A 21,827-nucleotide genomic window follows, 5' to 3' on the forward strand; every position below is an offset into this window, starting at 1 on the left:
GCGCCTGTTATTCCAGCTACACAGGAAGCTGAGGCAGAAGAACTGCTTGAATCCAGGAGGCGGAGGTTGCAGTGAGCTAAGACTGCGCCACGGCACTCTAGCCTGGGCGACAGAGTGAGACTCCATCACAAAAAAAATTAAAAAAAAAAAAAAGAATTTCCTATAAACATCATAAAACTGAATTTCACTAAGTCTAAAATTAAAATACAATTTATAGAAACATTTCAAAATGGACTTAAGGAAAATACACTTTGTATTCTTCCCCTAATGACAATCAGTGTAATATTAAATGACCACAAACGCAAAGATGAGTATGTAAGTAAGAGGACTTGTGAAGGTAAAGGCCAAATTGTTACCAGAATTGTTAGGTTTTTTTTTTTTTTTAATATTGTTCTACTTATGGGCTTTCTGATAAAAACAGAAACTATTCCAATCACCATGGTTCTCAAATAATGATGCATAGAAATAGACTGACTCTACCATGTTAAATTTAGTTAGCATTTTCATGTAAACTAATTTTAGAAGTCATGTAACAACAGACAGTTATATTTTTCAACTGTACCAACATATGATACATTTATAGTAAATATGGTATATCAGAAATGGGTCGTTTCACCTAATGAACAATCAAATACCAAAAAGGACGAAAAAACCTATTTCACACTTATGGAAATGACAATTTCTAAGAAAAACAGATTAGTAAATAAAAACCCCACTATATTTCCACAGTAGCACTCAGGAGAAAAATAAGGTCTTTCACAACTGATGATTTCTTATAATTTTTGACTTAAGAAATAGTTCAAGAACACAGTATGAACAACCAAAAGCAACATATACAGTTTTTTAACCAATATATCTATAAAAGAAACCAGGGAATAAAGCCAATTTAGGCTTAAAGCTAAGTAAATGGCAATGTTAGCACACATAATAATAGCAAACATAACCTTTTTTAAGAGACAGGATCTCACTATGCTGCCCAGGCTGGGGTGCAGTGGCTATCCACAGGAGCGATCATAGCTCACTGCAGTCTCCGTCTCCTGCACTCAAGGAACCCTCCTGCTTCAGCCTCCTGAGTAGCTGGGACTATGGGCATGTGCCACCGCCCCAGTCTCAGTTTTTATTTTCATTGTATGAGAAAAACTCCTGAAAATAAGTTGTAGTTGTAATTATTACTTAAAAAATTAAGAGGTAAGTTATATTTTTGCTTCCAGGTCTCTATCGAAATGAAAATATTACCTTGTATTTTACTACAACAAATACATAAAGCTGCATTTGTAATTTATTGTGTCCCAGGATAACATTAAGAGTATCAAACTCATTCTGTGCTCTGGACAGAAAAGGTCCCTACCGGTTTGATGTCTCGATGCAAGAACCCCACAGAATGAATGCTTTCAATAGACTCCAAAATCTGTCTACCCAGCCGGAGAGTAGTACTAATGGTGAATGTGCCTCGGGACTGGCTACGGCGAAGATCTGCCAGATTCCGACCCTGTGGAAATCAAATAAACACTTTCAAATACAGTACTAAAACTATGTTAGAAGAGAAAACTGGGAAACCACTCACTTACCATTGAAAAATATGTTTTCAGTAAAATAGCAAGAATTTTTTTTCTTTTTTTTTTTTTTTTGAGATGGAATTTCACTCTTGTTGTCCAGGCTGGAGTGCAATGGCACGATCTCGGCTCACTGCAACTGCTACCTCCTGGGTTCAAGCGATTCTCCTGCCTCAGCCTTCCAAGTAGCTGGGGTTACAGGTGCGCGCCAGCACGCCCAGCAAATTTTTCTGTTTTTAGGAGAGACGGGGTTTCACCATGTTGGTCAGGCTGGTCTCGAACTCCTGACTTCAGGTGATCCACCCACCTCAGTCTCCCAAAGTGCTGGGATTACAGTCAAGAACCACCGTACCCGGCCAATAGCAAGAATTTTACCCAAATTGTGATCCTCTCACTCAACAGATCTCTTAATCATATGAATGTTTCCGACAAGTTTTAGAATAATGAGATTTTTAGCATATCATGTTTCTGATTCATCATGCTTCCCTTTATCTCTGATGTCGTAACAAAAAAGTCTTGATTATTTAAAATATAAGTAATCAAATATATAATTTATATTATTTACACTTATATTTATTTACTTAAAATATGTGATCAGGCCGGGAGTGGAGGCTCATGCCTGTAATCCTAGCAGTTTGGGAGGCGAGGCAAGCGGATCACGAGGTCGGGACAGTGAGACCATCCTGGCTAACACGGTGAAACCCTGTCTCTACTAAAAATACAAAAATTTAGCCAGGTGTGGTGGTACATGCCTGTAGTCCCAGCAACTCAGGAGGCTGAGGCAAAAGAATCGCTTGAACCAAGGAGGCAGAGGTTGCAGTGAACCGAGATCATGCCACTGCACTCCAGCCTGGGCGAAACAGCGAGACTCTATCTCAAAAAAAAAAAAAAAAAATATATATATATATATACACACACACACACACACACACACACGATCAAGTATAGATAATGCATATACATACAAAGAGCACTAATTCCTCATTACTGCCTAACATATATTCTCAAACAAGTTACTTAACTTTCTTCAATCAGTTTCCTCATAAAAACAAGCTAATAAAACCTACCTCACAGAGCTCTGTGAGTATTAAACAAGATCTATGTAAAGTTTTTTGTGCGTGTGTTTTGTTTTTTAAAGAGAAATGGGGTCTTGCTATGTTGACCAGGCTGGTCTCAAACTCCTTGCCTCCCATCTCAGCCTTCTGACATGATGGGATTATAGGTGTGAACCACCGTGCCTGGCCCCATATAAAGTTTTTAGAATACTGTGTGGTGCACAATAGGTACTCAACATAGGCTAACTGTTGTTATTTTGACCAAACATTATATGACAAACATTCAATTTACTTGTAGAAGTATATAAAAGCAATGAATACATCCAGCATCTGCCGTTCATGATTGCATTGAAGCCTCACAGTACCCTAAATAGAAGTTGTTCCTGTGTCTGTTTTACAGATAAGGAAACTAAGGTTCTAAAAGGTTAAATAATGTTAACCTGTTAATGTAAAGCTGTTTTCCAAATCTAACTCTGTCTGACTCCAAAGTGCTCTTCTTTTACAGTCCTCTTTCACAGAGCTTTTCTACAGACTTTTTCATGATGCTGCTCCACCAAGGTTCCTTGCTGCTTAGGTAACAAACCAGTAATCTGAAAAGGAGAGCAGGACCATGGCCCTGCAGCACTACCTCCCAAAGAAAAGACTGGCTCTCCTGTCCCAAGGGGATTTAAATATCCCAATCTATTCCCACAATTTTATAATATATCTTTAGGGGTACTGTGCCACTAATATTATGACTTCATCTAAAGATAATTGATTCACTTTTGAAAAGTAATAAATTCTTAGATTGTCATTCAAAATAAAATATGAAGTACTCCTCAAGTAACAGTTTAAAAGTTACAGTAAAGTCAGGATCCTTTCATACTTCGTATCTTCCTTTTTAAATGAAGCTTTCTCATAATGTAAATTAATTGGGATTTACCTTAGTTATTATTTTTAATGGAAATTTGTTGTTCCTCACACCTGTAGCAAATGTAAAATAAGTGACAATCTACAGCAGTGAACTGTATAACCATGTGAGAGTACCTAATAACTTTTATTAGAATTCCAATAGCTTTTTCTTCAAAAATCAAAATTTTGATTGCCGAAAATATACCTAATATTGAAACTTTATTTGTTTTTTTTTGTTTTTTTTTTTGTATTTTATTTATTTATTTATTTTTATTTTTTTTTTATACTTTAAGTTCTAGGGTACATTATTTGTAAACAGCTTTCACCACAAAAACTTTCAAAAGGAAATCAATCAAATTTTATTTATGACATTAGTAATACTTTAAGAAAATTAAATATTTTAAAATACAAGCCTAACGTATCAACTCACAAAATCTGAGAAGGTAAACACAAAACTGATAAAAGTATGGGGTAAAGTGCTATTAACAAGGTAAAAACATGCAGGTACCCACTAAATTATACTTTAAAGTAAATACTACTAATGAATTATTATTTGTTACAAAGAAAAATTGAAAACAATCTATACAATAGTCCATGGTTATCCATGGTTTTACTTTATCCATGGTTTTACTTTACTGGTTTCCCACAGTCAACCATGGTGCAAAAATATTAAATAGGATATGCCAGAAATAAAACAGTTAATAAGTTTTACATTACAGGCCATTCTCATATGTGATGAAATCTCATACCATCCTGCTCCATCAGGCCCAGGACGTGAATCGTCCCTTTAGTCAAGCGTGTCCACATGCTGTTACCTGCCCACTAATCACTTAGTGGCCCAATCAGTTACCCAGATGTGCAGGGTTCAGTATGATCTGTGGTTTTAGGCATCCACTTGGGGCCTCAGAAAGTATCTCCTCAGATAAGGGGGTACTATCGTAAGTACATTAATAAATGAATAGTTACATAAATAATGGTACAGTCATCTTACTGACTGATATGCAGTCATTCAAAAAATGAAGAATCAAGAACTTATGAACACAAAGAAGAAAACATCAGATACTAGGGTCTACTGGAGGGGGAGGGTAGAAGGAGGGGGAGGGTAGAAGGAGGGAGAGAGGCAGAAAAGATAACTATTGGGTACTGAGCTTAACACCAGGGTGACGTAATATTACACACAAAAAAACCTCATGACACATGTTTATCTATGTAACAAACCTTCACATGTACCCAAAACTAAAGTAAAAATTTTTTAAATAAAATAAAATGTCACAAGCCACCATATTTTGTAAAAAAAAAAAAAAAAGGAAGAGGACTATATATAGTAATGTGGAATGAATTAAAGAAGCAAGTTCATTTCTCTACAAATTTACAAGATCTTAATAAAAATGCAAGTGAATTTCTACATTGAAGATATGAAACATACCCATAAGGAGAAAAAATAATATAATGAACCTTCATGTATCTACTGGTCACCCAGAATTAACAATTATCAATTCATGCCCAGTCTTGTTTCATCTATTATTCACCTCCTCATCCATATCCTCTCCCCTCCCACCCACACGTACTGAATTATTTTCATGTAAATTCTAACCATATAATTTCATCTATATACTAAAAAGTGTAGGCCAGGTGTGGTGGCTCACATCTATAATCCCAACACTTTGGGAAGCCAAGGCAGGAAGATCACTTGAGCCCAGGAGTTCAAGACCAGCCTGGGCAACATACTGAGACCTCATCACTACAAAATATTACAAAATTAGGGCCAGGCACGGTGGCTCACGTCTGTAGTCCCAGCACTTTAAGAGGCCAAGGCAGGCAGATCACAAGATCCAGAGATCGAGACCATCCTTGTCAACATGGTGAAACCCCATCTCTACTAAAAATACAAAAATTAGCTGGGCGTGGTGGCATGTGCCTGTAGTCCCAGATACTCAGGAGGCTGAGGCAGGAGAATCGCTTGAATCCGAGAGGAGGAGGTTGCAGTGAGCCGAGATTGTGCCACTGCATTCCAGCCTGGGCAACAGAAAGAGGCTCTGTCTCAAAAAAACAAAACAAAGCAAACAAACAAAAAAATTTAACTGGGCATGGTGGCACACACTTGTAGTCCCAGCTACTCAGAAAGGTGTGGTGAGAGGATCACTCGACCCCATGAGGTAGAGGCCGAAGCGAGCTGTGATTACTCCACTGTGCTCCAGCCAGGGCAAGACCCCATCTCAAAAAAAAAAAAAAAAAAAACCAGAAGGGTGTATAAAAGGAAAGAGATACAAATGTAAGTAGATGTTATTAGCAATTACATCACTGTAAATTTGAATTAGAAACATCAATATGAATCATGGCATACTTTCTCATTTTTAAAAATGCATTTCTTAAATCCATCCACTTGAAAAAAATGAAAAATAATGACCAATCCACTTTCAACAGACACCCACATCATCTAGATTCTGGTCTCTAAACATCATTTCCCATTAAAAGGAGCCAAGGCTTAATGGAGAAATGGCTGATTCCAGATCTGGAGTATGAAATATACAGAATGAGCCTGGTACATAGTATTGCACCAAAAAATAAGGATGCTATCAAAGACTGCTGCAGCCTAGTCCTAACAAAATGAATCCAGATCCAACATGAAAGAAGTCCCTGTAGCAAAAGATGAGACAATTTGAATATTAAAAAAACCATAGGCCAGGTGCAGTGGCTTATGCCTGTAATCCTAGCACTTTGGGGGTTTGGGATTAACCTGGCCAACATGGGGAAACCCTATCTCTACTAAAAATTAAAAAATTAGCTAGGTATGGTGGCGTGTGCCTATAATCCCAGCTACTTGGGAGGTTGAGGCAGGAGAATCGCTGGAACCCAGGAGGTAGGGGTTGCAGGGAGCCAAGATCGTGCCACTGCACTCCAGACTGGGCGACAAGATTGAGACCCCATCTCAAAAAAAAAAAAAAAAAAAAAAAACCAGAAGGGTGTATAAAAGGAAAGAGATACAAATGTAAGTAGATGTTATTAGCAATTACATCACTGTAAATTTGAATTAGAAACATCAATATGAATCATGGCATACTTTCTCATTTTTAAAAATGCATTTCTTAAATCCATCCACTTGAAAAAAATGAAAAATAATGACCAATCCACTTTCAACAGACACCCACATCATCTAGATTCTGGTCTCTAAACATCATTTCCCATTAAAAGGAGCCAAGGCTTAATGGAGAAATGGCTGATTCCAGATCTGGAGTATGAAATATACAGAATGAGCCTGGTACATAGTATTGCACCAAAAAATAAGGATGCTATCAAAGACTGCTGCAGCCTAGTCCTAACAAAATGAATCCAGATCCAACATGAAAGAAGTCCCTGTAGCAAAAGATGAGACAATTTGAATATTAAAAAAACCATAGGCCAGGTGCAGTGGCTTATGCCTGTAATCCTAGCACTTTGGGGGTTTGGGATTAACCTGGCCAACATGGGGAAACCCTATCTCTACTAAAAATTAAAAAATTAGCTGGGTATGGTGGAGTGTGCCTATAATCCCAGCTACTTGGGAGGTTGAGGCAGGAGAATCGCTGGAACCCAGGAGGTAGGGGTTGCAGGGAGCCAAGATCGTGCCACTGCACTCCAGACTGGGCGACAGAGTGAGACTCCATCTCAAAAAACTAAATAAAACTGCAATAATTGAAAGACATCAAATATGTTAAATCCATGAATTTATGGATTTATTATATAGTTATATATGATTATGTTTATATTAGAGAACCAATTCATTATCCTAAAAACTGATAAATAAAATAATCAGGTAGTAGTCCTGCCTTTCCTATATAAAATATACTTGAGGATAACCTAATACTGAATGCAGTGCTTTTTAAGAAGAATTCTAGTTAACAAAAAAAGAATAAAATGATAGAACACTGTATTTGCAACTCCCATTAAAATAATGGATGATTATTACAAATGGGTTGATAAAACCATTAGGAAAAAACCATTGGGAACTTTAAAATGGATGGATTAGACTGACAAGGCCTGAACTCATTGACTAATCTCAACCTCACTAAAAGAGAGACAATCAGACACTACCTCCTGATGTGATTCAAGAGGAAGCATACAACCCACCTCTGAAGTATCCTTGCAGAGTAAATCTGGAATCTTATATAATCATCAATTTATAGAAAATACAGGGGACAGAAATACATATTAAAGACAACCACAGGGAAACAACCAGCAAAATCCAGAATATGGTAATGTGCGCATGTCACATTCCTCCATTTTTATCAACATCAATAAACACAATGAAAAGAAAATTGCAAGAAAATAAGACAGAGGGAGAACCAATATACTGAAAGAGGCTTAAGAGACAGGCAATGTGTGAACCCTATTTGGAACCCAATTCAAATAAACCAAATGTAAAAAAAAATTGTTTTTATTAAAGAGACGGACAATCAAGGAAATCTGAAGATTGGTTTGATATTTGTGCTATTATTAAGGAATTATTATTGGGTATTTTGGTTACTTTAAGAGAAAAGAAGAGTTCTGGTCTTCTAGAAATGTATATATATATAAAATATACCTTGGATTACCTATAATTTCGGGAGGGATAGGAGAAAGAGAAAATACTTGAAACAAGATTAGCCATATACTGATAGTTGTTGATGCTGGGTAATGAGTAGATGGGTATAAATTATACTATTCTCTCTACTTTGTGTATGTTTAATTTTTCCCATAATAAAAAGTTTTTGGCTGGGCGCGGTGGCTCAAGCCTGTAATCCCAGCACTTTGGGAGGCCGAGACGGGCAGATCATCACGAGGTCAGGAGATCGAGACCATCCTGGCTAACACAGTGAAACCCTGTCTCTACTAAAAGAAAATACAAAAAATTAGCTGGATGAGGTGGCGAGCGCCTGTAGTCCCAGCAACTTGGGAGGCTGAGGCAGGAGAATGGCGTAAACCCCGGAGGCGGAGCTTGCAGTGAGCTGAGATCCGGCCACAGCACTCCAGCCTGGGCAGCAGAGCGAGACTCCGTCTCAAAAAAAAAAAAAAAAAAAGTTTTTAAAAGGTTGTAGGTATCAGGCAATCTAGATCTACAGTTGTACTGGTTACAGAACTCGAAAAAATGTTTTGCAGCTCCATAGTTGATGTACTTATCACAATATATCACCCTTAGGCTATACTAAAGATGCTCATATAAAGCTTCAGTGATGACAAAATATTAGGTGAGACCTGGCCAATGTCCTGCAAGGGGAATTGAGAAAAAAATGTGTACAACTGCTTGAGCTCTGTAAGATTTTAAAAACCATTTTAACGCCAAATAGTTAGAATTTCTACAACAGAGATAGGGTTGTTCCTTAAAAAATTTTAAGGTAGATATTATGTAATTGAATCAGCAGGAGGAAAAGAACAAGTTTATCTTAAGAATAATGAATTTATGGTTTTTAGAATAAATTAGGACTCTCTGTGGGAAGCTGAATACATGGAGGAGACTCAGTAGTGATCTTCCATATGTCAAATAAGAGAAAATATGCTCTAGCGGTTACACCAGCTTTAGCCTAATCCCAAATCAAGTCAACCACAAACTGTACAGATGGGAGTTTAAATGGGTTAACTTTCTTGTTACAGGAAAAAAATATAGCATCCAATTGAAATGGAAAAGTTCTTAGACAAATCCATAGGAACTTGCCAAAGGCCACAAAGGTCATCATTGTCTAATATACACCAGTCTCTGGGGTTTCCCAGTACCAGGAGCCTTCCCATTTACAGAAAGTCAGATTTAGGTTAAGTACAAGAATGAAAATGAGTATATGCTAAGACTGAGAAAGACTCTGCAGATTAAAGAAAAAAACCTGCTTTCTATAATTCTCCAGTCAGTAGTAACTTGAAACAAAACAGTTTTCTCTTATTACTGCCTAAAGAATACTGGGTTCAAACTTCCACCAAGCTTTAATACCCATCAAGTAGGCTAGTACCAGACAAATCACAAACCTCCTTGAGACTCAGCTTCTCCATATGCAAAAGAGGGATAAAACTTGTTCTCTCCTCCCCATGGGGGTATAATGAGGATCAAATAAGATGATAAATCCAGATGAAAACTGTAAAATGTCACACAAAAATTTATATTATTACTAGCCAAAATGAGAGAAAGCAGGATCCAAATTAATGATCTAAAAAGGCTGAGAGGCTGGGCGTAGTGGCTCACGCCTATAATCCCAGGGCTTTGGGAGACTGAGGCGGGAAGATCACCTTAGGTCAGGAGTTCAAGACCAGCCTGGCCAACATGGTGAAATCCTGTCTCTACTAAAAATACAAAAATTACACAGGCGTGGTGGCGCGCACCTATAGTCCAAGCTACACCGGAGGCTGAGTTCAAGACCAGCCTGGCCTGTCTCTACTAAAAATACAAAAATTACACAGGCGTGGTGGTGCACACCTGTAGTCTGAGTTACACTGGAGGCTGAGGCAGGAGAATCACTTGAACCCAGAAGGTGAAGGTTGCAGTGAGCTGAGATCGTGCCACTGTACTCCAGCTTGGGTGACAAAGCAAGACAACATCGAAAAAAAAAAAAAAAGGCCAGGTGTGGTGGCTCACGCCTGTAATCCCAGCACTTTGGGAGGCCGAGGTGGGTGGATCACTTGAGGTCAGGAGTTGAAGACCAGCCTGAGCAAAATGGTGAAATCCAGTCTCTAATAAACATAAAAATTAGCCAGGTGTGGTGCTGTGTGCCTGTAATCCCAACCACTTGAGAGGCTAAGGCACAATAATCACTTGAACCCGGGAGGAGGAGGGTGCAGTGAGCCGAGATCACGCCACTGCACTCCTGCCTGGTGACAGAGTAAGACTCTGTCTCAAAAAAAAAAAAAAAAAAGGTTCAGGGATAGCTGCTTAAATAAATAAAACCAGGCTGGCTCAAGAGTTAGTGAATCCCATGACTCAAAAAGACCTTAAGGTTACATCTACAGAGGTTAATATCTTTAAATGAAATCTGAAGGATGGCTGAGGGAAACAAGAAAAGCCTCCTGATGAGAAGAGGAAGCATTTAGGCCAGGATCTATGTCTTTAGAATCACTGTTATTTAGATAACTTGGAAGAAAATAAAGAAACCGCCTGGGCACGGTGGCTCACACATGTAATCCCAGCACTTTGGGAGGCTGAGGTGGGCAGATTGCCTGAGGTTAGGAGTTCAATACCAGCCTGGTCAGCACGGTGAAACCCTGTCTGTACTAAAAATACAAAAAATAGCCGGGCATGGTGGCGGCCACCTGTAAACCCAGCTATTCCAGAAGCCGAGGCAGGAGAATCACTTGAACCCGGGAGGCAGAGGTTGCAGTGAGCCGAGATTGCGCCATAGCACTCAGCCTGGGTGACAGAGCGAGACTGCGTCTCAAAAAAAAAAAAAGAAAAAAGAAAAAAAAGAAAAGAAAGAAGTCAAATGCCCAAAACAATGTTTGCTTAAGATGAAAAGAAATACTGAGAATTCTAGATCTAGGCAGCAAGATCAACATGAACCACAGTTTTTAAACTTTGAGGGTGACTACAGTTCAGGGTGTGTGTGTGTGTGTGTGTGTTTTCAGGGGCAGAGGCAGTGTCAGAGAAAATAGAAAGGCTTCCCTCTTCTCCCCACTGTAGCCATTATTCCAATATTCCTATTCTGAATCTCTTTCCTCTGGACCTAACTCCACTACCATCTAAAGAACAGGGAACAGGCCGGGGGCAGTGGCTCACGCCTGTAATCCCAACACTGTGGGAAGCCGAGGTGGGCAGATCACCTGAGGTCAGGAGTTCGAGACCAGTGTGGCCAACATGATGAAACCCCATCTCTACTAAAAATACAAAAATTAGCCGAGCTTAGTGGAGCACGGCTGTAATCCCAGCTACTTGGGAGGCTGAGGCAGAAGAATCGCTTGAACCTGGGAGAGGGAGGTTTCAGTGAGCCAAGATTACCCTACTACACTCCAGCCTGGGTGACAGATCAAGACTCCATCTCAAAAAAAAAGAATATATATATATGGAACAGAGTTATGTTACTGACGGAAAAAAAAGAAAAAGGAATGGCATTTCTCCTCTATCTCAACTACTGTTTAAAGTTTCAAGTACTCAAGACTGGTACTTGCTATGGTTTTTCTTTTCTTTTCCAATATTTATTTCAGGTTCAGGGGTACACGTGCAGGTTTGATACACGGGCAAATTATGTGTTGCTGGTGTTTGGTGTGAAAATGATTTTGTCACATAGGTAATGAGCATAGTATCCAACAGCTAGTTTTTTGACCCTCATCCTCCTTCTTTGCTCCACCCTCAAAGTAGGCCCTGGTGTCTATTGTTCCCCTCTTTGTGTCCACGTGTACTCAAAGTTTAGCTCCCATTTATAAGTAAGAACATGCAGCATTCGGTTTTCTATTCCTGCATTAATTTGCTTAGCATAATGGCTTCCAGCTGCATCCATGTTGCTGCAAAGAACATGATTTCATTCATTTTTATGGCTGTGTAGTATTCCATGGTATACATGTACCACATTTTCTTTATCCAGTTCACCACTGATATGCACGTAAGGTTAATTCCACTTGTTTGCTATTGTGAATAGTGCTGCGATGAACACATAAGGCCATGTATCTTTTTGGTAGAAGGATTTTATTCCTTTGGGTATATACCCCGTAATGGGGTTGCTAGGTTGAATGGTAGCTCTGTTTTAAGTCCTCTGAGAAATCTCTAGACAGCTTTCCACAGTAGCTGAACTAATTTATATTCCCACCAGCCGTGTACAAGTGTTTCCTTTTCACTGCAATCTCACCGGCATCTGTTATTTTCTGACTTTATAATAATAGTCATTCTGACTGGTGTGAGCTGGTATCTTACTGTGGTCTTGATTTGCATTTCTCTAAAGATTAGTGATGTTGAACATTCTTTCATATGTTTTTTGGCCATATAGATGCCTTATTTTGAGACATATTTTGGTGTGGAAGTGGGGTAGTTATCTTGGAAGTAGGTTCCCGACAAAAAGGATGAGCTAGGACCCCTTCTTCACCTTCCTTGCCCATGTGCATACTTACTTGCACTTCCAACTTCTACTATGGAATGATGCAGCAAGAAGCCCCCTGCAAGATGTGGGTCCCTAGAGCTAGGATTTTCCAACCTCCAGAATGGTAAGAAATAAATCTCTGTTCTTTATGCATTACTCAGTCTTGGGTATTCTGCAGCAGCACAAAACAGACTAAGACAATACTTTAGAATACAAATGGAAAACTGGAATCCCTAAGGTAATGAACAGTAGAAGGGGTAAGATTCACATTATATCCCCTCATCCACCCAGGGATCGAAAACTGCAAAAATGACAATCCATAAAGATACAGGTCAACTCAAATAGCGGACAAAGACAATTATTTCATTTTTGGAAAATCTGTATCGTCTGTTTAAATAAAGTTCCATCTGCACAGTATAAAACATTCTCACATGGTACTAAGAATATTGTTATTTTTTATTCATATTCACTGTAATTGTATACTTTGATCAAAATGGAAGGATTTCAAGACACGTTTTCAAGGTAACCTACCTGCAACTGCATGACCACATAGTTGAATCGATCATTCCTCCCACAGCCAATAAATCTGCAAACATGGTCTTTCCCTGGATAAAAAAAGAAAGAAAACAGTGGAAAAGAATATACTATGATTTCTCTTAAAATATTAATAATTTGCTTTTCTGTATAGTATTTTATGATTGAATACAAAATACATCTTGAGAACCTTAAGGATAGAAAACTTGTATTATTAAAATTTTCTACCTACCTCCTCTCCTCCCAGGCACTGTACTATTCCTTTATGTGGTCAAATAAATGATTATTTGAATGAATAAATAAGCAAATTAATATATGAATGAGGAAACAAATGTATGATAATTTATTTAGGGAGGAAAAGATTAAGTGGTCAATTCAGATCAACCTGCCCAGATATGATACATATGAAGCCACAGAAGAACAATAAAAAAGAACTATGTTAGAAATAGAAACCCTGAATTTTAGATATGTTACGGTACTCACCGCTATGACTTCTGCAAGACCCACAATCTTTGGGGGCCTCACTGATGCAGATTCGCCCAGTGATTTTCAACCTGAGTTCCATCTGAGAAACCCAGAACAGTGCTGGCTGGGGCACAGAGGGGAGCAGGGGTACAGCAGAAATCTGATTAAAGAAAAGCATGCAAAGACCCCCCAAAAGAATTGAGCTGCATGTATAGGTTAGTGTTTTTCAACCCTGGCTACTTATGAAAACCATCTGGAACACTTTATTTTTGTTTTTTGACACCACTGACCCAAAGGCAGTGGAAAACTTTTTAAAGATTCCTAAGTTCTATATTGATTCAGAATCTGTGGAGAAAGATACAGAATATGAGCTTTTCAAAAAAGTTCGTTGTTATTTTTTATTTTTTTGAGACAGGATCTCACTTTGTTGCCCAGGCTGAAGTGCAGTGGCATGATCTTGGCTCACTGCAACCTCTGCCTCCTGGAAGGCTCAACTGATCCTCCCACCTCAGCCTCCCGAATAGCTGGGACTAGAGGTGTGTGCCACCACAACTGGCTGATTTTTCTATTTTTTGTAGAGATGGGGTTTTACCATGTTGCCCAGGCTGGTCTCAAACTCCAGGGCTCAAGCGATCTGCCCGCCTCAGCCTCCCAAAGTGCTGAGACTACAGGCATAAGTCACTGCACCTGGCCTCAAAAGTTCTTTAAATGATCCTAAACCAGGTAGGACATAGAGAGATATTTGAAAACTACTGCAGGGTAATGAGAAGTATCAAAAAGATTTTAAGATAAAGAATAACATACTAAAACGCTGTGGCAGCAATGAGGAGGGTAGACTACAAAGGGGTCAATTCTAGTGGAGAAGGTCACTCTGGGGGATAGTTACAATATCCAGGAGAAAGAATAAGGGGATTAGAGACAGATAAAATAAGATAAATCTGACCGATATTAAAGATGTAGTTTTTTACTAGAATTGGCAAAATTAAATGAAAAGTTGTACCAAAATAAGAGAATACAGTAGGTTGTATAGATTTTAAGTGATATTAAAATGTTGAATTTTAGGACAATCAAGTGAATTCAGTAGACATTGTAAGTTCCGGCCTGGTGCTGAGACCAAAAGGCAGACCTCGAGAGGTACACTGAGGAACCATTAATTCATGGACAATAGATGGAAGATTGACAAGTGAAAGAATATAAGAGGAAAATAAACTTCAGCACATAATTTGGAAAATGCAATATTTAATTATTATTATTATTTTTAAAACAGGGTCTATCTTGCCCAGGCTGATCTCAAACTCTGGGCTCAAGCAATCCTCCCGCCTCAGCCTCCCAAAGTGCTGGGATTACAGGCGTGAGCCACCATGCCCACCCTAGAAAATGCAATATTCAAAGCATGAGCAAAAATAAGAGTCCCTCAAGGAAACAGAGGAATAGCCTGAAAGATAGGAGGACACTGAGAGAGGGGTATCACAGAAACCAAGGGAGAACACTTCATGAGGGCAGAAGTGGACATTGACAAGTACATAGAAAGGCTGAGAAGTACTAATATAAACAGGAAGTCATTAGTGAGTCAAGGGGCAGAAGTCAGTTTATAATGGGTTAAAGAGTAAATAGAATGTGAAATATGAGGGCAGACAGTCTTTGAAGGAGCTTGCTTGAAAGTAAGGAAGAGTAACAGGCCAAAGCTTGAAGACGAAGATTTGGTAGACTGATGAAACACTCAAAGAAAATTTGCTTCCTAACTGGCTTAAAATATAAACACAATTAAGACGCAGCAAAGCCAGGGGCAATGACTTCGCCTATAATCCCAGCTACTTGGGAAGCTAAGGTGGGAGGATTGTACGAGGCCAGGAGTTTGAGACCAGCCTGGGCAACATAGCAAGACCCCTTCCCTTTAAAAAAAAAACTCATTTTTTTGCATCTGTGTTATCAATCAGTACAAGATTGCTCTCTCACTCTATGTTTTTGTTTAAAAAGAGGGTTATAAGCTAGCAAGAATGGGTGCAATGGAGAACACAATAATTCACATGGTACACAGTACATGTTGATCACTTAACACATATTTTACATATATTTGCAAAACAGTGCTATCTATTACACTGTAGTAACAATGAAAGGATCAAATGATGATCATTAGCAACTTACTGTTGTCCTCAGCTTCAAAGAAACAATAAAAAATAAGTTAAATAGTGTTTTCCTTGCATTATCCATTCCTTAAGACTCCACTTTTCTGTCATGTACAGGGACCATATCTATCTTGTTCTGGTACTAAAAACACTTTTGCAAAAACTGTAACAGTGAGAGACATCCAACATAGCTGATTCTATCTTGCTTCTAAACTCACAAGCTAACTACCTTTGCTCATCCCTACACACAGGCCAAGCTGACTATGGGAGGAATTTAGTTTGCAGTTTAACTTTAAAGCAAGGATGATAATGGCCCCTTCTCAAAACAAACCCACTCTTTCTTTGGGGACAGACACTGCTTTTATAAAACTAATGAAAGGCCAAAAACAGAATTATGGTAGGCACCTGAATTCTGTTAAGGTTTAGGCATAGTTAAATAACAACTAGTCATTGTTTCCTAACTTACCTTTTTGTAATTGCCTACTACTCAGGAGTCACTAGCTGGTGGCGATAAGATTTGTAACTTCTGGCTGGGTGCAGTGGCTCACACCTGCAATCCCAGCACTTTGGGAGGCTGAGGCAGGCAGATCATGAGTTCAGGAGTTTCAGACCAGGCTGGCCAATATGGTGAAACCCCGTTTCTACTAAAAATACAAAAATTATCCGGGCATGGTAGCATGTGCCTGTAGTCCCAGATACTCAAGAGGCTGAGGGAGAAGAATCACTTGAACCCAGGAGGAGGAGGCTGCAGTGAGCCAAGATCGCGCCACTGCACTCCAGCCTGGACGACAGAGAGAGACACGGTCTCAAAAAGAAAAAAGATTTGTAACTTCCCAATTGCCCCTACTCGTAACATTGCTATTGTGAAACCTAAGACTGGTGTTTGAGATATTTTTTAGTGGACCAACTGACACCACCCAGGTGTCCCCGACCCAGGAAACGACTGAGCACATGAAGATAATTTCAATAACCCTGTGATTTCATCCCTAACTCAACTAATCAGCAGTGCCCATTCCCTAGCCCCCTCCCCACCAAACTATCCTTAAAAACCCTAGTTGTCAAATTCTCAGGGAGGCAGATTTGAGAAATATCACACACCATCCTCACTGAGCCACACTGCAATTATTAAACTCTCTGCTGCAACACCAGTTTCAGTGTATTGGCTTTTTCTGTGCAGCAGGCAAAAAGAACCTGCTAGGCTGTAACAGTACCTGGCACAATACCCAGTAAAGAGTGATTTAAATGCTCAATGAATATGTGTGTGGGCAGCAAGCCACCCAGGTGCTGAGGCAAGAGGCCGAGAGCACAAGCTGTTCCAGTAGAATAAAACATATAAAATAAGAATAGTTATGCTACATATAGATCATAGATATGATTATATATGAATATCATTAATCATTAGTTTGTAGCAACTACTCTTTATTCCAATATTATAATAATCCTCACTCTACAATCATAACCTAGGAAAACCAGGTCATACAGACGAGCTGAGGAGACATAGTGAGAAGCTAAGATAAGAGTGTGAGCTAAGATAAGAGTGTGAGCTAAGATAAGAGTGTGAGCTAAGATAAGACATAGTGAGAAGCATAAGATAAGAGTGTGAGCCTTCTGTCATGCCTGGGCAGGGCCACCAGAGGGCTCCTTGGTCTAGCGGTAACACCAGCGTCTGGGAAGACGTCCTTTGCCGAGCGGACCGTGGTCTAGCGGTAGCGTCAGTGTCAAGGAAAAACACCCACTACTTAGCAGACTGGGAAAGGGAGTCTCCCTTTCCCCGGAGTTTCGAGAAGACTCTACTCCTCCACCTCTTGTGGAGGACCTGACATCAGTCAGGCCTGCCCGCAGTTATCTGGAGGCCTAACCGTCTCTCTGTGATGCTGTGCTTCAGTGGTCACGCTTCTAGTCCGCCTTCATGTTCCATCCTGTATACCTGGCTCTGCCTTCTAGATAACAGTAGTAAATTAGTGAAAGTACTAAAAGTCTCTGATATGCAGGAATAATGGCATAAGCTGTCTCTCTCTCTCTCTCTCTCTCTGTCTCGGCTGCCGGGCAGGGAAGGGCCCCCTGTCCAATGGACACGTGACCCACGTGACCTTACCGATCACTGGAAATGGCTCACACTCCTTACCCTGCCCCTTTGTCTTGTATCCAATAAATATCAGCGCAGCCTGGCATTCGGGGCCACTACTGGTCTACATGTCGTGGTAGTAGTGGTCCCCCGGGCCCAGCTGTCTTTTCTTTTATCTCTTTGTCTTGTGTCTTTATTCCTACAATCTTTCGTCTCCGCACACGGGGAGAAAAACCCACCGACCCTGTGGGGCTGGACCCTACATATGTGTAAATAAATGAATAGAATAATGGCTAACAAAATATGCATAATATGGGCCAGGAGTGGTGGCTCATGCCTGTAATCCCAACACTGGAAGGCTGAGGTGGGAGGATTGCTTGAGTCCAGGAGTTACTAGCCTGGACAACATGGCAAGGCTCCATCTCTACAAAAAATACAAAAATCAGTCAGGTGTGGGGGCACATGCCTGTAGTTTCAGCTACTCAGGAAGTTGCAGCTGAGCCTGGGAGGACAAGGCTGCAGTGAGCTGTGATCATGCCACTGACTCCAGCCTGGGTGACAGAGTGAGACCCTGGTCTCTAAATAAATAAATAAACAAATAAGCATAATATGCACACATAATGTGCAAGCATTTTATGCCAGGCTCTATATCAAGCATGTTACATGCATTTAATCCTGCCAATAATGCAAGTATTACTATACTCTCCATTTTTCAAATATAGAAATAGAGGCTTAGGGAGGTTACTTTGTCCAAAATTACAACCAAAACAAGAAGCAGTTTAATGCCAGAGCCTTTGCTCTTAACCATTATGCCCAGAAATGACAGAAACAGATTTTAAAATCACGTAACACCTTGTCAATAAGTATTAAAACAGGGAAAGAAAGACTGTGACAGAACAGAAACAGGACAATCTACTATATGCCAAGTACTAAACTAGGCACCAGAAATACAAGAGAAATTAAGATCCATGCCCTCAAAGAGTTCACAGCCAAGATATGTAAACAAAAAAAATGTAATGCAGTATGAGTTCTATAATATTAAACTGCTGCAGATATAAAGAAGATTCAAAAATTTGGCTTATGAGGCTTCACATGAGCATTAAATTACTAGATTTTACACATTTATGAGAAGAGTATTCTACAAGAAGGTCACCCACAAAGTCATAAAGGATCTAAGTACATGTGATAGATGATTGAGATGACAGGCTAGAGGACTTGATACGAGTTAAGGTAGGCTGAGGTGGGAAGTATGATCAGACAAGAAAAGTAAGCTAAAACCTTATATGCCACTGTGGTATACAGTCCCATGGGGGACTGGTTCCAAGACCTCCCTTGGATACCAAAATCTACCAATACTCAAGTCTCTGATATAAAATGGGGTACCTGCCAGGCATGGTAGCTCACACCTGTAATCCCAGCAATTTGGGAGGCCAAGGTGGGTGGATCACCTGAGGTCAGGAATTAGAGACCAACCTGGCCAACTTGGTGAAACCCCATCTCTGTTAAAAATAGAAAACTTAGCTGGGCATGGTGGCGGGCACCTAAAATCCCAGCTACTCAGGAGGCTGAGGCAGGAGAATCACTTAAACCTGGGAAGCAGAGGTTGCAGTGGGCCGAGATTGCACCATTGCACTCCAGCCTGGCCAACAGAGCAACGCTGCATCTTGAAAATAAAATAAAATAAAATAAAATAAAATGGGGTACTATTTTCCATGTAACCTATGCACATCCTCCCATATACAGTCAGGCTTTGCTTAACAACAGGGATAAGTTCTCAGAAATGCATCCTTAGGTGATTCAGTCACTGTGTGAACATCATGGGGTGTGCTCACAAAAACCCAGATGGAACAGCCTATTACATGCCTAGGCTATACGGTATAGCCTATTGCTCCTAGACTACAAACCTGTATGGCGTGTTACTGTACTGCATACTATAGACAGTTATAACACAATGCTAAATATTTATGTACCTAAATGTGGAAAAGGTACACTAAAAACACAGTATTATAATCTTATGGGACCACTGTCTATCACTGAACAAAATGCTGTTGTGTGACGCACGACCATATTTTAAATAATCTCTAGATTACCTATGATACCTAATACAATGTAAATGCCATGTAAATAGTTGCCATACTGATTGTTTAGGAAATAATAACAGGGAAAAAAAAAGTCTGTATATGTTTAGTACAGATGCAATATTTTTTTCCTAATTTTTATTTACTTATTTATTTATTTTTGAGACAGACTTTGCTCTGTCACCCAGGCTGGAGTCCAGTGGAGCTATCTCATCTCACTGCAACCTCTGCCTCCAGGGTTCAAGCACTTCTCATACCTCAGCCTCCCAAGAAGCTGGGATTACAGGCGTGCACCACCATGCCCGGCTAATTTTTGCATTTTTAGTAGACACAGGCTGATAGCCAGGCTGATCTCGAACTCCTGACCTCAAATAATCCCCCCACCTCAGCCTCCCAAAGTGCTGAGATTACAGGTATGAGCCACCATGCCCAGTCTTTTTCCTAAGATTTTCAATCTGTGGTTGGTTGCATCCACAGATGTGGAATGCATGGATGTGGAACCCACTGACAGGAACAGTCAACTATAATATGAAATATATTTAGTCTCTGTCCCTGATACTTGTCACCTGGTTTCTAAAACTTATGGAATTTTCTGATAGAAATGTCTTCGTTATTTATGACTCTTTTGATAACACCTGCATTTATGTTAATCCAGTAACTTGGGGGAAGCCCTAAATAATCAGGATGGGGCCAGTCACCAGAAAGACGAAGTGCTTAGAAGAGAGGACTGAACTTTCAGCCTCACCCACCAACCTCCAGGAAAGGTGAGTGGGAGGGCTGGAGATTCAGCTCTATAAAGACTCTTGAACAATCAGATGTGTGAGCTTCTGGTTTGCTGAATAAATGGAAGTGCTGGGGGAGTGGCCTACCCAGAGAGGAGACAGAAGCTCCCCACTCCCCCACACCTCACCCTTATCCATCTCTTCATCCAGCTGTTCATCTGTACCCTTTGCAATATCCTTAATAAACCAGTAAACATGTTTCCCTGAGTTCTGTGAGCCATCCTAGCACGTTAACCAAACCCAAAGAGAGGGGAATCAAGGGAGCCCCAGGTTACAGCCAGTCACCTCAATCTCAGCTCACCACAACCTCCACCTCCCGGGTTCAAGTATAGTTTAAGCCATTCTAATGGTGTGCAGTGATATCTCACTGTGTATTCTCCTAATATTTAGTTATGCTAAACATCTTTTCAGCAACTGATTTAACACTCTATATCTTCTTTGAAGTACCTGTAAAAGCTTATTAAATATTTTTAATTGTTTGTTTTCTTATTGTTGAGTTTTCAGAGTGCTTTATATATTCTGAAAAGTCCTTTGCAGGTGATTCACAAATATTTTTCTTCCACTCTGTAACTTGTCTTTTCATTCTTTTCATAACGTCTTTTGCAAGCAAAGTTTTTAATTTAATGAAATCCAAATTATCAATTTTTTTCATTTTATGAATCATGCTTTTGTCATCATTTGACAAGCTTCTTGCCTAAACTTAAGTTACAAAGATCTTCTCCATGTTTTTTTCTAAAAGTTATACAGCCTTCTATCTCACATTTCAATGTGTGGTATATCTTCAGTAAATTTTTGTATAATGTGTGTAGTTTCGGTGGAGGTTCACTACTTTTGTAAAAGGATGCCTGATAGCTCCAGCACCAAGACCATTCGTTTTCCACTGACTCGCCTTTGCGACTTTGTAGATTATTACTGGCCTTCTTTGTATGGGTCAGCCTATGTCCAAAATCTCTATTTTACTCCACTTGATCTATATGTCTATCCCTTTGCCAATACCATAGTCTTGATTATCCTAGTTCTGTACTAAGTTTTAAAACCATATAGTTTGTTTCTTTGCTTATATTTTGTATTTTTAGACAGGATCTCACTTTGTCACCTAGGCTGGAATATGGTGGCACAATCATAGTGTACTCAAATTCCTGGGCTCTGGCAATCCTCCTATTTCAGCCTCCCAAGCAGCACGGGACTACAGGCATGTACCACCATGTTGAGTCAATTTTTTTTTCTTAGTTTGTAGAGATGGAGGTCTCACTATGTATTTTTTTTTTTTTTTTTTTTT

The 21,827-nt window shown here is 39.7% G+C and overlaps 1 protein-coding gene across 2 annotated transcripts in view; it reads right to left on the minus strand.

Moving 5' to 3' along the window:
• Positions 1-21,827, minus strand: part of TTBK2 (tau tubulin kinase 2) — a 188,266-nt gene that overhangs the window by 91,875 nt on the left and 74,564 nt on the right. For both annotated transcript variants that reach the window (XM_011941120.1, XM_011941121.1), the window contains 2 exons: positions 13,030-13,103; positions 1,349-1,489 (listed from right to left, as the gene is read on the minus strand). In XM_011941120.1, the coding sequence (XP_011796510.1) occupies positions 1,349-1,489; positions 13,030-13,103 (215 nt within the window). The remainder of the gene's footprint in view (positions 1-1,348; positions 1,490-13,029; positions 13,104-21,827) is intronic.

Source organism: Colobus angolensis, unplaced genomic scaffold, assembly GCF_000951035.1.
Source record: "Colobus angolensis palliatus isolate OR3802 unplaced genomic scaffold, Cang.pa_1.0 Scaffold199, whole genome shotgun sequence".
Lineage (NCBI taxonomy): Eukaryota > Metazoa > Chordata > Mammalia > Primates > Cercopithecidae > Colobus > Colobus angolensis.